Source organism: Fukomys damarensis, unplaced genomic scaffold (assembly GCF_012274545.1).
Source record: "Fukomys damarensis isolate Sample0158 unplaced genomic scaffold, DMR_v1.0_HiC HiC_scaffold_37, whole genome shotgun sequence".
In the NCBI taxonomy this organism is placed as follows: Eukaryota; Metazoa; Chordata; class Mammalia; order Rodentia; family Bathyergidae; genus Fukomys; species Fukomys damarensis.
Genome location: NW_022900949.1, coordinates 37984483 through 37999418, shown reverse-complemented (window position 1 = coordinate 37999418; position 14936 = coordinate 37984483). Strand labels below are relative to the sequence as shown.

Below are 14936 nucleotides of genomic sequence, written 5' to 3'. Positions count from 1 at the left end.
AGAACGTGGCTTAACCTTCAAATGAGAAGAAAATCGATTATGTAATCAGAGGTCTTTTTTTCGTATCTAGAAAATGTAAACAATGAGGGCCCAGCGAGGCGGTTATAAGATCAGACCTACATATTGAAAAGTAAGTAGGTTTGTTGCATTTCCACCAAAGAAAAAATATCAAGATGACTTTAAACACATATACATGAAGTAAAGGCCTTTGATCTTTGTGTCAGAAAGCTCTATCCAGAAAACATAAAAGGTGGTTAGGATCCACTGTCAAACGTAGCACTTGAGTTACATTTAGGCCCAGAAACTTCATATGAACAGATTTGTATCCAGATTTCAGGCTGAAACAAATATTTATTTAACATGTGTCAAGGCCTAAACACTTCCGACTAATATTAGTTCACTCAATTTTCTTCAGTCTCACCGAAGACTTTTAAGAATCATGGTAATCTGTTTAAGGCAAGTTAGGCTATAGATTCTGTGAGGTTTGTCAGAAAACATTCCATGTTCGGTTTCTGTTTCTTTACCTTATTCTAATATACAGAATCAAAATACAGTGACTGTGGGCTGCATTATAAGTTCAGTTAATAGAAATCTGAACCTGCTTCAACATTCTTGCTTTCCAAAACATTTTGTCCAAATAGTGTGACTTAGATTCCTGTCCACTCACCAGTGGTACTCTTGTAGTATTCTAGGCTTGAACCTCCACAGAATCTACAGATTTACTTAAACCCCAATCCTGTTACCAGAGAATGACACTTGAGAGTGAAAAGCCTAACATAGTCAGCTTCTGAGTCACTTTGAAATAGATTTAATGGTTCGTCCATTTGATCACGTTTTATGCCGGTGGCAGCTTGCCAGTTAAGGGGCCAGGGGAAGATCTACAAGAATCTCCAGTAAGAGGATTCAGTGGACACCAAAGTGAACCCACAGTGTTCCCGTGTCCCCAGTAAACATGTCTTTAATTCCCAGAACACTCGTCAGAAATTAATGCTTGGACGAACATCGGCCTTTCCTCTTTGGCTATTATCCCGCTGACTGGTAGTCATCCATCAGTGGACAGTGGACTGTGGACCATGTGCCAGGCACAGTCTGCCACTGACTCATGGTGGTCCCGTGTGGTAGGACGGGTGGAAGGATGGGAGCTCGCGGTGGGCACAGCAACGACATCAGGAAGCCAGAAAAGGGGCCTTGAGTCGGCAGCCCTGTCTGCAGGAGTGGTGATAGATACTGTGGGAGTTCTAAATTTGATTCCCTACATTTAAATATATATATATTTTTTCTCAGTTTTACCAACATCAAAAATTACTCCTGTGACTCAGAGTCTGAGAACTTTTAAATATTGTGTGGGTGAAGTTAATACTAATTTGGACTCTACCTCTCAGCAGTCTGATGAGAAAATCCCGATCATCAGTGAAGTACTTCTGAGCATCACACCCAAATCAGAGACTTACGCTGTCTTTGGGGAAATTGAGAAAGACTTCCACTGTCACATCTCATGATTCCCCCATACCAGGGTTTGAACTCAGGACTTTGTGCTTGTGAGGCAGACATAGCACCACTGAGCTAAATCCTTGGCTCTCATGATACTTTTGATGGCAAATATCTCTTTGTTTTGTGGAATTCGCGATTCCTGACTATGGTAGGGAACCTAGCCTCCCTGGATAAGCCACAGAGCCTGCTAGTGAGATCTTGTTCTTCCTCCCTTACCCCTGCCAGGGACTGCCAGGACTCCCTAGCCTCGGTCCTATCCCATTTGCGAAGCTCCTGGCTTGCCTTCAGAAATACTCTTCCCACAGGGCACAGCTGCAATCCCAGCACTCGGGTCTGGGGCAGAGGATGGGGAGCTCAAGGCCCTAGGTGAGCCCTGTCTCAAGAAACAGAACAACAAAAACCCCTCCCCTTCCCTTATCCAGGTCACTATTCTCAATTGCCAGAAATCAAATACTGTATTGGAAACAAGCATTAGAAAGCGGAGAATCAGACCAAGAAAAAGGAGTCAGATTGACTTTTGCCTTCAGCACCAACTTGGCTAATGACTAAGTGACTGAAAAATTTCATTATGAAGAACGGAAACAATGATTAAGAACCTCCTCTCTGGGTTAGGTGATGGATGTATTCTTTGGTGTAGACATCAGTATCCCCATTTTGTAGATGAGATAACTATAGCCTAGAGAAGTTAAACTGGAGATTTGAATCCACACTTGTGACTTTGCTGTCATGCAACATCAATGGGATCATCAGAGTTGGTTTATTGCTCTCAACACTTTCTACTTTCATCTTCCCAAGATTTCCTTGGAATTTAACGGAGAGTTGCCAAATGCAATGCAGAATGCCCAGCTGAACTTGCAATTTAGGTCAACAATGGGTCATTATTTTAATAGAAGTATATGCTGGGCAGTGTCTGTGTCTTTCTTTGCTATCTCTCCAACTCTTAAGTTACAGCACTTGCTTTCAGACTCAGATTCCAGATTCCAAGAAGCAACAAGAAGCCACAGGAAAACTAAACTCATAATGCAGTTCTTGTCCTCAGGAAAAATATATTATCCCTGCTAGTGCAGCCTACGTAATGCATGGGCCCAGTGTAATTTAGGATCTCGGGATAGCAAAAGCAGAGTGAATTCAGGGCTCTGTGTGAAGGCCTGGGTTAGTCCTTGAAGCCAGCTCTGCTCCCTGCCTCCTAAAGTTCTGAAGTGGAAAACTCTGAGAAGCTCTAGAGCATGTACTTTACTTCTAAGCTTCTTGTAAATAAAGCATTCTTTGATGGGGAAAAAAAAAAAGTGCCCAGGATTTTCCCTGCTATGTCTGTGTTCCCTGTGGAGAACTGTACTTCCAGCAAGCACCAAAGCTGAATGCCTATTATACCTATCTTCTTTCTTCTCACCTCGCCAAAATTATGACTAGATCTGTTTTTTAACATAAACTTAACATTAAATTCAACATCAATTACCATTGATTTGGTGATTCCGTATCACAAATTTAATATCAGTCACTCTTTCCACATTTTTCTTCCTAGTCTGGGTCCCTCCTCTAAACTCCAGACATACTCCCAGTTACCTTCTTGAAATCTCCACCGGGGATGGCCAGAGGGCATTTCAGTGGGAAAAGAAAACAGCAGGCACAGTTCAGAAAGGCTTTCAGTTCAATAAGGTTCTAAACACCATAGCCGATATTAATTTAGTTGAGAAAATTTTACTGAGAGCAATTCATACTATTGTGTGATACAAAGAAAGTTAATGACAAAGCCAAGGTACTTCATTCCTATCAGAAGAAAGCAACTTAATTTAAAACATTGGGCTGGGGATTTAACTCAGTGGTACTGCGCCTGCCATGAAACTTGTTTATCAGAAAAATTTTACTTATGAAAATATTTTGCAGTGAACCTAGTAATGTCACAAAGATGTACATACCAAAAACTTCAAAAATTGGGAAAACTAGGGCAGATTGTGTGTTTCTAGCATTACTGAAGCAAGCAGAATCCAGTATTGGAACGACATGAAGATTCTGACCCCTAGAAAACATATAAAAAAGATAGTTTACCAGGTTATCTCATAGGCTCAACGTTTCCCCCATCCACACTATTTGAGAACATTAACTCTTTCACTTTTTCTTAATTCTTGGATAATTCAAATTCCTGGAAGTATAATAATCTAGGTCCTACCGTAGACATTAAAGCTGATTTTCACAAGTCTCTCAACAGCGTGTGACCTCGGTGCTAGTCCTCAGCTCTGTTTGTAGTCACACACATTCAGCCTGGAAAAATCCCTGCATTGCAGCCTCACATGAGGACTCCTCTAAACCACCTGTGTTAATACTTAACAGCTCCATATAAATATCTCTGCAAGCCTGCATGCAGAATGAGGTAGTGAAGAACTCATTTTTAATAGATAACAGTCAAGGTCCAAACCAAAGGCCAGATGTGTGCTTCCCACCGCAGTGTGGTGTAGCAGGGTTGAATTCTCCAACTCATCCCTCCTGACCCTGGGGCTCAGTAGCATTTTGTTCCAGTGTGCAGGGCTCGCCCCAGGCATCACAAGGGCTGTGTCCATCCTGGCTTCAGGAAGCTGCTATAGCCTGAATGTGTTCCCCCAAATTCATGCGATGAACTCCTAGCCCTCAGTGTGATAGCTTTAGACTTAGGGTTTCTGGGAGGTGTGTAGGTCACCAGGGACCTGCCATGGGATGAATCCTCAGCAAAGCCCTGCAGCATTGTATCCCTTCTTCGGCCAGTGAGGCAATGTGAAAAGCCAGCTGTCCAGAAACCAGGAAGCCGGACCTCATCAGATGCAGTCTATGCCAAGCTGGGGCATTGGTCTTGGACTTTGCAGCCTCCAAAACCAGGAGAAATAGATATCTATTGTTTATAAGCCACGTGGCCGACAGCAGTTACATTAGCTGGTACTGAGACAGAAGTCACTACTTTTTTAAAATATTTTTTTCAGCTTTAATTGAGTTTATTGGTACATTTTAGGGATACAGTACAGTTACATTCATTGTTGGGATCTTGTACCTCTACATGACAAGTCTTGGTTCTCAGTTTTTCCCCTTGTCCCTACCCTCCCTTTACCCCCTCTTCCCCTCCACATCTACAAACACTTTGTTTCCGCCTTTTCATTATCTCACATTTTTTTCTTTTCCCTTATTACCCTTCCCCTACCCATCCCACCTTCCCTACACCTTTAGCTCCTTTCTTCCCATTTCTAAATGTCAGTAATCTTATTAGGATGTTCTGTATTATTGCAGATTATTCACACTAGAGAGACTATTCGGTATTTACACATGTGTGCCTTATTTATTTCACTTAGGAGTATATCTTCAATATGTATCCATTTTCCTATGAATGAATCTATTTTCTCATTCTTTATGGTTGAGTAATATTCCATTTTATAGAAAAACCACATCTTTATCCAGTTTCCAATGGATGGGCAAATGGGCTGTTTCCAAGTTTTAGCTATTACAAACTGTGCCGCTATAAACATGGGTACGCATACTTCTCTGTGATATGATTCTTTTAGTTCTTTTGGAAAGATACCCAGCAGAGGGATGGCTAGGTCAAATGGAACCTCCAGTCCAAGCTCTTTGAGGTATCTCCATATTGATTTCCATAGTGGTTGTACCAGTCTGCACTCCCACCAACAATGGAGAAGGGTTCCTTTCTCCCCACAACCCCACCAACATTTGTTATTGTGTGATTTCTTGATAGCAGCCATTCTTCATGGGGTGAGGTGGAATCTCAGTGTTGTTTTCATCTGCATCTCTCAAATGATCAGTGATGTGGAACATTTTTTCATATATTTGATGCTTTTACTTCTTTGTCTGAGAAATGTCTGTTCATTTCAGATGCCCATTTTTGAACTGGGTCTTTATATTTGGGGGGGCTGATTGTTTTGAGTTCTTTATATATTCATGATAATAGTCCTTTGTCTGAGGAACAGCTGGTAAAAATTTTTTCCCACATTGTAGATTGTCTCTTAGTTCTGCTGATGGTTTCTTTTGAAGTACAGAAGCTCTTTAATAAGATGAGATCCCAGTTGTTGATTCTATCTTCTAGTTCCCATGCTACTGAGGATTTGTTCATAAAGTCTTTTCCTATGCCAATGTCTTCTAGGGTTCTGCCTAACTTACCTTCCAGCAAGTTTAATGTTTCTGTCTTAATATTTAGATCTTTAATCGATTTGGATTTTAATTTAGTGCATGGTGAAAGATTAGGGTCTAGTTTTAATCTGTGGCAGGTTGAAATCCAATTTTTCCAACACTATTTATTAAAGAGGCTATCTTTCCTCCACTGAGGATGGTCAGCTTCTTTGTCAAAAATGAGGTAGCTGAGTACATCTGGGTTTGTTTTTGTGTCCAGAAGTCACTACTTTTGAGCTGAGACTTTTGACTGCTGGTCTAATTCTCTTTCCAGTATTATCACAATGGGAATCAATTGTTTTGCAGAATCTAAAATCTCCTTTGAATGCAGAAGGTTTTCAGATGACTGAGAGTCACATGTAACACAGTTAGCAACAGTATAGATGCCAAATTTTCTCAATTAAATAGAGAGATAGCTAAGCTCTGTTGATCCATATGTTAAGTTTCTTTAAGTTGATATCTCTACTTTCTCCTGTTTCCTCCATAAAAAAGAAACACTCACACACACAGAGAGACACAGAAAGATACTAACAAATGGTATTCTCAGATGCTCAGGAGGCTGAGGCAGGTGGATCACTGGTTCAAGTGTAACCTGGGCAACTTGATGAGATGCTGTCTCAAAATAAAATGAAAAGAGCTGGGGAAGTGGATCAATGGCAGAGATTTTATATAGCTCACACAAGACCCCTAGATTCCATCCTTATATCATGCAAAAAGAAAGGAAGAAAGTAGGAAAGAGGGAAGGAAGGAAGACAAACAAGGAAAAGATACCAACCAGGCCATTAGCTGATGCAATACAGCAGATACGCTTGGTATTTTTAGAGGTGAGATTTCATGGTGAAACACAGTACACAACTGCTTTTCAGATAAGCAGGTCCAAAGTGCATGTTCTTTTGGGGCTTCCTTTATCTATGCTAAGCATTCACCAGCAACTGACGCCACTTCAAAAGCCAGGAGTGTGTGTATGACCCTTCAGAACGCAGCCAACCCAGCGCCACCTCTGCCTCCCCATTAGCACCTAAGTGCGCAGCTCCTCCTGGAGCCCAGGCAGAACCATCCCTGCCCTAGGACTGCATAGGACGGAGCTGGAGGACAGGACAGCAGCACCATGAACATCATCTTGGACCTCCTTGCACTTCTGTTCATCATCAGCTACTCCTACCTGGAGTCTTTGTTGAAGTTCTTCATTCCCCGGAGGAGGAAGTCTGTAGCTGGGGAGATAGTCCTCATCACTGGAGCTGGGCATGGAATCGGCAGGCTGACCGCCTATGAATTCGCAAAACGGAAGAGCAGGCTGGTCCTGTGGGATATTAATAAGGTAATGTGAGTATCTGTCAACCTGTTGAGTCACAACGTACACACACAGCTTTTAAATCACTTGATTCAGCCTCTGCTTATCTTTGCATGTCCTTTTTTCAAAGTTTGAGTCTCTAGAGTCTTATTAACATATACATCAGGTGAGCTAGAGGAAGGGCACCTACCTGAGATGGAATGGTGGTTTTCATGACCTTGTGTGCAGGTTTATAAGGAAAGATGAAGAGCCAGGCTCCTTGCAAGCTGCTTGATCAGACAAGACACACAAATTCGTCTCAGCTTCAATTTTCTTATCTCTGAAATGGGGTGATGCCTCCAGGGTTTGCATGGACTACAATAAGTTGTAGATAAGGGCCAAATCCAGCCAATGGATAGCCTGGTCAGCTAAGAGTGGTTTTTAAGTGGTTGTCAAAACCAAAACCACAGAAACAAAGCATGAGACAGGAATCCTTAGTACCTTCCTCACATATAATCTTGAAATATTTGCTATGTGGCTCTTTGTACAAAATGTTTGCCAACTTCTGGGTAAGAAGATGAAATAGTGAATATCTTCAGTGCCTGAAATCACACCTGGCATGGGGTAAACATTAATTGTGTTAAAATCTGCATGCAGGGTCAGGCTTTCCCTTGGGCATTTGTATTTTTCTTGTACTCTTGTCTGTAAATAATTAACCAAAATGAATCTGATCAACTGAGATCTTAGGCTATTTCCCCCAAACTTATAAATTCTAGTGGGACCATAAAAATAGACATAAAAATGTTTATAGGATTTTAAGAATTGGAAATATTGCAAAGTTTTATGGGAATCAAAATTTTCAGAAATCATAGCAAAATTTTAATTGCCTTCACAGTATTACTTTCCTGAGACCCTTGCTACCATGTGTAGTTGACACTAGTTTTTCCAGGGACTTCAAAAGGGTCTCTCAGCTGGGCTTGGTGGGGAATGCCTTTAATCCCAGCTCTCAGGAAGCTGAGGCAGGAGGATCACTATGAGTTTGAGACCAGCCTGGGCTACATAGTGAGTTCCAGTTCAGTCTCGACTACATAGTGAGACCCTGTCTCAAAAAAAAAAAAAAATCAAAAGTGACTGTCAAACTTGAGGAATTCATTTTTTGGGGTTCTTTCTGGATAGTGAAGAATACTGCTACTCAAGAAAAAGTTGGTACTATGAACAGAGCTAGGCAGTTAGGAAAGAGACATGTTGATCAGGAAATAATCTGGCATAAGTTTGGTCCTCCCAGTGAATCTGAAAAGAGGGCAAGAATTTTTAGAGGAGGATTAAACTTTACAAATGGGGAAAATTCTTGTCTGGTATTTTAGGGTAATTATCCAAAAATATCAAGAGGTATAAATCTATGAGAAAGCCCAGATGAAATCTAATCTTTGAATCTCTTCCCAGAGGTGCCTTTTTGGGGACAGGACCATATTTATTATATTTCTTATTTTTAAAGTTTTCAGTGAAATGAGAAAAGTAAAATTTGAAAGAAATCAGATTTAAAATGAATTAAGTTCCTACCTCCGACTTCCAAATCCAACTTCTCTTTGAATCCTTCAGTGTTATGGCTAAATATTCCATATATTAAAAGACTCACTCTAAGGCTGTAAACTGACTTCCCTTGGTCCAGGACGGTTCCAACTGGCTCTTCATCCTCACTAACTCCTTTCTCTTTCCAAGACACATCAGCAGTTCCCCCTCACTAGGTCTCAACTGCTGCTTTAGGGACCCAGTAGCAAGTGAACCCAACAGTGTCCCCTGGAGTTGAAGCTAAAGCCAGCATTTCACTTACAAGGTAGCAAGGCATAACATGGCGCTGTGCACTAGCTCAGTAAAAGAACTGGAGAAGTTTTGATTCTTCAGTCAAAGCAAGTGATGAGAGCTCTGCTTGCTAATGCTCTCTCAAATCTAAATCAGATCGAAAACACAAGGTAAGGGTAGCAGGGGTTCCTGCAGTTTGGCAGGGTCAGCCAGCGACCAGCTGGAGCCAGTCAGGGAAAGACCCTCTTGCCTCTCCTTCCACTCTTTCAACCCTAACGAGGTTAATTGGAGGGCACTGGCTTTGTTCCCAGGGCCTTGATCTCTGTTAAAGTTCGTTCATGGGATTTCAGGAGACTGCACCGGGGCTTGGTCCCCAGCAGGGCAATACAGAGGCCCGGGGAAGCAGTGCTGGCCAAGGAAAACTCCAGCCAATGTTCCAGCATCCAAATTCCAGCAGCCCCTCTGCCATCTCAGAACATTAGGTATCCCCTCTTCTTCACCATAGAATTTACAAACCGTAAAGGAAACGACCCAATCAAAACCTTATTATAGGGCCGGGGATTTAGCTCAGTGCTTCCACCACCTGCCTAGCAAGCACAAGGACCAGAGATCGATCCCCGGTACCAAACAAACAAAAAAACTTATTATAAAATTTGCCATATATCAAAACTTGAAAAGAATTCTCATCTTCCAGAAATGCACATTGAGAAGCATTAGGGCAATTTTGTCTTAGAAAAAAGGTCTTGGAATTTAGGTTGAAAAATAAGTTGCTTTGTCTCCATGTCCTAGATTTCAAGGCAAGATTGTCCCCTAAATGAGAGTCCATCCGGCAGCCTTGGCCCATTTCACTACAAACCACCAGAGCAACACAATGTTTTCTCCTGGGTGGACACTTGGTCTCCCTATGCATGTGTCTCCCATATGAGGACACCTCTTCCCCTTTCCTTGTCAGAGGGATATATCAGAATACTCAAGAAAAGCATGAAGAGCAGACTATATAGTTTACAATTGTAAGTCATGCTTGGAGCCATACACCTGTAATTGTAGTACTCAGGAGGCTGAGGCAGGAGGACTGTGAGTTCAAGGCCAGTCTGGGCTACACGTTGAGACCCTGTCTTTAAAAAATTTTTTAAATTGCTGCTCAGCACTCTACGGCCTATTACCTAGTTAGTGCTTGACAAATGTGTGTCAAATGAGTCGTTGAAACTTCTTTCCTTCATACTCAAACACAGCTTTCCAACACACCTTAAAGAGCCACATCCTCCTCAGTCCACAAAAGTAACCTGCCTTTGAGAAACTGCCTCCTAGGGAACCTCCAGGCCAAGGTCAAACACTGGAAAAGCAGAGAGGAGTTTTCTTTGCTCTTTCTTTTGTGCTCATCGGAGCATCCCCTGGCAGAAAAGTTGAGTACAATCCAATTGCAAATGAGGCAAGTAGTTACTCTAAAGAAATGTCCTTACACATAAGGAGGCATTTTAGACATCTTTAGAAAAATTACTTTGCCAGTGTTTTCTCCTCCACTCTTTCCTGAAATCTGGTTTTCCCAATGGCAGCAAGGTGTTGAGGAAACAGCGGGGGAATGCCGGAAGCTCGGGGCCACCGTGCACGCCTACAAGGTGGACTGCAGCAACAGGGAGGAGATCTACAGCTCGGTGACCCAGGTGAGACTTCCTGTCGCCAGTTTCCTCCGATGGCTCTGTAGCTACCGCCACTCACTGAGAACACGAACAGACACCTAACCCCCAGCTTTTAGGTAGACTTCCGCCGCTCAGTGAAATAGTGATGTGCTCGAAGCATTCATGTACCTTTTCCTTTGTACGTGATCTACTCAGCTCTGCCCGTTATTTGTACTTTGTTATGAATCAGTGTTATTCTGATTGGAGATTTAAGCGGTGCCCCAGAGTGGCTGGCAAAATATTTATCATCGGGGAAAATGGCTTACGTACTACATTTTTCGTCCTATTACTTTTTCATCGTTTCTTTCCCTTTAATTCCTTCCTTTGTGAAGTTTCATTTATTTTGATGTTCATCTAATCTTCTACAGAAAGTGTGGTATTAATAATTATTAGAACAACTTGAAAGAGTAAACATCAAGTACTCACACAGTCAAGCACTCTAATATACTATTGCATTCTTCAACTTAATTCAGCGATTCTATTAACTTCACTTTATAGGTAAACAAGTTAAGACTCAGAAAGGTTAAGCCAGACAAAGTTCATGTAGTTTGCATGTAGTGAAGTCAGGATGACTCAATCAACATTTTAAAACCATTTGGATAAGGCACACATGTGTAAATACCGAATAGTTTCTCTGGTGTGAATAATCTGCAATAATACAGATCCTAATAAGATTACTGACATTTAGAAATGGGAAGAAAGGAGCCACAGCTGTAGGGAAGGTGGGATGGGTAGGGGAAGGGTGAAAAGGGAAAAGAAAAAAATGTGAGATAATGAAAAGATAGAAATAAAGTGGTTGTAGATGGGGAGGGGAGGAGGGGGTGAAGGGAGGACAGGGACAAGGGGAAAAACTGAGAACCAAGACTTGTCATGTAGAGGTACAAGATCCCAACAATGAATGTAACTGTATTGTATCCCTAAAATGTACCAATAAACTCAATTAAAGCTGAAAAAAATAAATAAAACAATTTGTTCACAACTTACATATCAATTCAGCAACACAACCTTTTATTACTACCTATCTGCAGTACATAACGTTTGCATTCTTCAAGAGGAACTAGTACATGTACATAATACATCTCAATTCTTTTTTTCACCTTCCCCTCCACCCTTGTTTTTGTTTTTAGTTTTTGGCTTTGCCAGCATCAGGTTGATTTATTTATGTCTTTATCAAGTTAATTATCATAAACACAGATTAATGTGTAGACTAAAAGCCAAAAAACATAAAATACCTAAAATATTTATACTAAATCAAGGCACACTGTTAGATTCCTTGGCCATGCTGGACTAAAATCACCTTTTCTTTCTCTCTGTCTTTTTTCCCCTGTTCTCTGTCTCTTATTTTGGACTTTTTAATATTTTGGGGTTCTCATATAAGAAAAACCATGCAGTAGTTAAGTTTGTGTCTGATTTATTTCATCTAACGTCTTCAAGGTGCATCCATTTTCGTACAAATGACTCAACACAAATATTAATTTTACATCATTGATAAGCTTTCAAAATTCATGATGTACTAAGTCCTGAAATCTACACATTAAAAAATGTAAGCCCCTGGGTTTCATCTCCAGTGCTACCAAAACAATTCTGGCAATTTTTATGGCAGTTTTTCCCACACACCCACTGTTTGAGTTGGAAGTTCTCTCATGCCTAAACTATGAGACCTCACCAAGTAGAATAAAGAAGTCAAATCCCTCATGACAGCACTCTCAAAACCTAGAGTTTGTATAACACACCCAATGAAGGCATTGTTTGAATTTTCAAAGGTAAAGAAAGAAGTGGGTGATATAAGCATCCTGGTAAACAACGCTGGAGCGATATATCCAGCAAAACTTCTCAGTACCAAGGATGAAGAGATTTCAAAGACATTCGAGGTCAACATCCTTGGACATTTCTGGGTGAGTAGAAGTCTGGTGAGTTTATGTCTGACACCTTCTCTGAGGACACATGAAGTTTATGATTATGTTCACCTACCTCTAAGTGGGAAAGTGGCCAAGTCTTTGCCTTAAATCAGGGATCATCTGATTTGTTTGGATAGAAAAGCCACAGAGGCCCTCACAGAGGGCACAAAGTCCAGGGGACACCACAACCCAGAGTGGAAAGCATTGGTCTCTATTATTCACCAGTGTCCAACACAAAGCCTGGCACAAACCCAACTCCAGCAAATAGGTGTGCAGTTCTGCTGGGGGTGCGCATGGTTCGGTCTTGCAATGCATTAGAGGAAACCTACATCCTGTACACTCATCTGCGCCCTCCTTTCGTGGGGTTTTAGGACTGAAGGACAGCAGAAGTAACTATTCAGAGGTATGCGGGCGTGGGGGACATTTCTGGGCGGGACTCTCAGATAAGTTCAAGACCCATGGAATGTGGACTCGGAAATACGGGTCAAGAAACCTCTTGCACTTGGTTAAATTTTTGGATTGAATTGGGCTGGGTTTGTGTGTGGTACTGGAGATTGAACCAAGGTCTTTTGCACTGAGCTATATCCCCAACACTTTTTTTACAAATTTTAAGACAGAGACTTGCTCAGCTGCTAAATTGCTCAGTCTGGGCTTGAACTTGCAATCCTCCTGCCTCTGCCTCCCAGGGTGCTGAGATTATGGGCGTGTGCCACCAAGTCTGTTTTAGTTACTTTGGGGGAGACTGAAACAAATTTCTCTGTAGAATAACTTCTTTTTCTAGGCCTCAATATTCATGTAGAACCTAGGCCAACCCTGAATAGTCTCTCTCTCTCTCTTCCTTTGGTGTTTTGAGACAAGGTCTTACTATGTAGCCTCAGCTGGTCTCCAACTTATGGTGATTCTCCCACCTCAGTCTGGGCTGGGATTACAGCATGTGCCATCATGCCTGGCAACCTTGGATTCTGGAAGAGAGAAGGAAAAAGGCGATGTGCCTCTCCACACTCCCCAGCCCTTCACACATGGCAATGCTAATTGGTTATCACACCCACCAAACAACAGAGACCTCATATGTTACTTATCTACAGCTGCATAACAAAGTATACCAAAATTTCCAGCACTCTGTGAAGCTGGGTTAGGAAAATCACATGTTCAAGCCCAACCTGGTAGTTTAGCAAGACCTTGTCTCAAAATAAAAATAAAAGTGGGGGTGCCTGTAGTTCACCGGGAATGCCCCAGATTCAAACCCCTGTACTGCTCCCCTCAAAGGCAGCAAATTTAATGTTCGGTCTCCACTCGCAGTCTGTGGGTTGGGAATCTGCAGATGCCTTGGTTTGGCAGCTCTGGCTCTACAAATTTGCATAGGCCTGTATAAATTGCTGTTGCTATTTTTTATAAAGCATTCAATCTTTTTGGAGAAAAAGACTTCTGTTTCTCCTAGCATATACACATAATTTGTAATTTATAAATAGCAAGAGATGGTGTCTACTCGTGATATGGAACAGTTGTGGGCCAGTATAGAACGGTTAGCTTATTCTCCTCGCCTGTCTCAATACAGGTGCACAAAATTTCAATTGGGATGAGAAGGCCCAAAACCAAACACAATCGCACAATACCAGATTACCGTAGAGCATCCCTTTATCCCTGAAAATGGAATTCCTCTTTTAATCATATCATCCAGGGTTGGGATTACGGCTCAATGATACCGGACTTGCTTAGCGTGTGTGAGGCACGAGGTTTGAGCTCCATCAACACAAAATCAACGAAAATAATAATGCTGTTTACCTGACATACCCTGAAAGGAGCTCTCTGGTGCCTTTTGAAGGAAGAGGAAAGAGTAAGATGGGCTTTTGGCACATGACATAGATGGTACCGCATTCACTGGCGGCCCAAACCCATATATTTTAATCTTTTTTTATTTCTGGCATGTGTATAGAAGCGGCATGGACTCTTAACAAGTGTTTCATTTCATTGTAAAAGTTCTCTCAAATGCCATTCTGTCCTGAGAAGAGCAAACTCTTATTCAGAAGCCTGATGCCCGTGTTGTTGCTTCTCCTTTTCCTGCACTGACCCGAAGATCACAAAAGCACTTCTTCCATCCATGATGAAGAGAGACTACGGCCACATCGTCACGGTGGCTTCGGTGTGTGGCCATGGAGTGATCCCTTATCTCATTCCATACTGGTGAGCTTTTCCGGCCAGCAGCACTGTATACTTCTGTACTTTTAAGGAATTATTAGACTTCAGATTCTAATGCTCCCAGCATGGTAACTTTGGATTAAAAGAATTAATACATTTGGGTAGATTGATTTTAAAATGACTTCTAAAGCAGTGAAACTGGTAGTCATTTTATTCAAGTATTTTTAGATTTCTAAAAACTTTCTAAAACAATGTAGGAAAAGAGCAATGCAAGTAACTTTCCATTCTGTCCTGGAATGAGCAGATGTTGATAAAAGAAACAGGAAACATAGACTTAAGCAGAACATACAGAGGTTAAAAATGAAAATAAATCTATCATGGCATAGGTGACCAAAACTGATATAAGCCAACCACAGTGGCATTAGGTTAAAACCTTTTCTTGTGTGATTGTGCAATGAAATTGTGTGTGTGTGTGTGTGTGTGTGTGTGACAGAGAGAGAGAGAGAGAGAGAGAGAGAGAGAGAG

The 14936-nt window shown here is 41.6% G+C and overlaps 1 protein-coding gene and 1 long non-coding RNA gene across 2 annotated transcripts in view; one reads left to right on the top strand and one right to left on the bottom strand.

The window, feature by feature from the left end:
* Nucleotides 1-6251: 6251 nt before the first annotated feature.
* Hsd17b13 (hydroxysteroid 17-beta dehydrogenase 13) overlaps nt 6252-14936 on the top strand; it is a 20049-nt gene continuing 11364 nt past the window's right edge. The window contains exons 1-4 of the mRNA XM_010606730.3: nt 6252-6949; nt 10255-10362; nt 12141-12272; nt 14350-14456. Of these exons, the coding sequence (XP_010605032.1) occupies nt 6740-6949; nt 10255-10362; nt 12141-12272; nt 14350-14456 (557 nt within the window). The 5' untranslated portion in view covers nt 6252-6739. The remainder of the gene's footprint in view (nt 6950-10254; nt 10363-12140; nt 12273-14349; nt 14457-14936) is intronic.
* On the bottom strand, nt 6853-8586 carry LOC117284514. The gene is made up of 3 exons (XR_004515633.1): nt 8462-8586; nt 7113-7188; nt 6853-6931 (listed from the first exon to the last, which is right to left on the bottom strand). It is a non-coding gene; the product is annotated as an uncharacterized LOC117284514 (long non-coding RNA).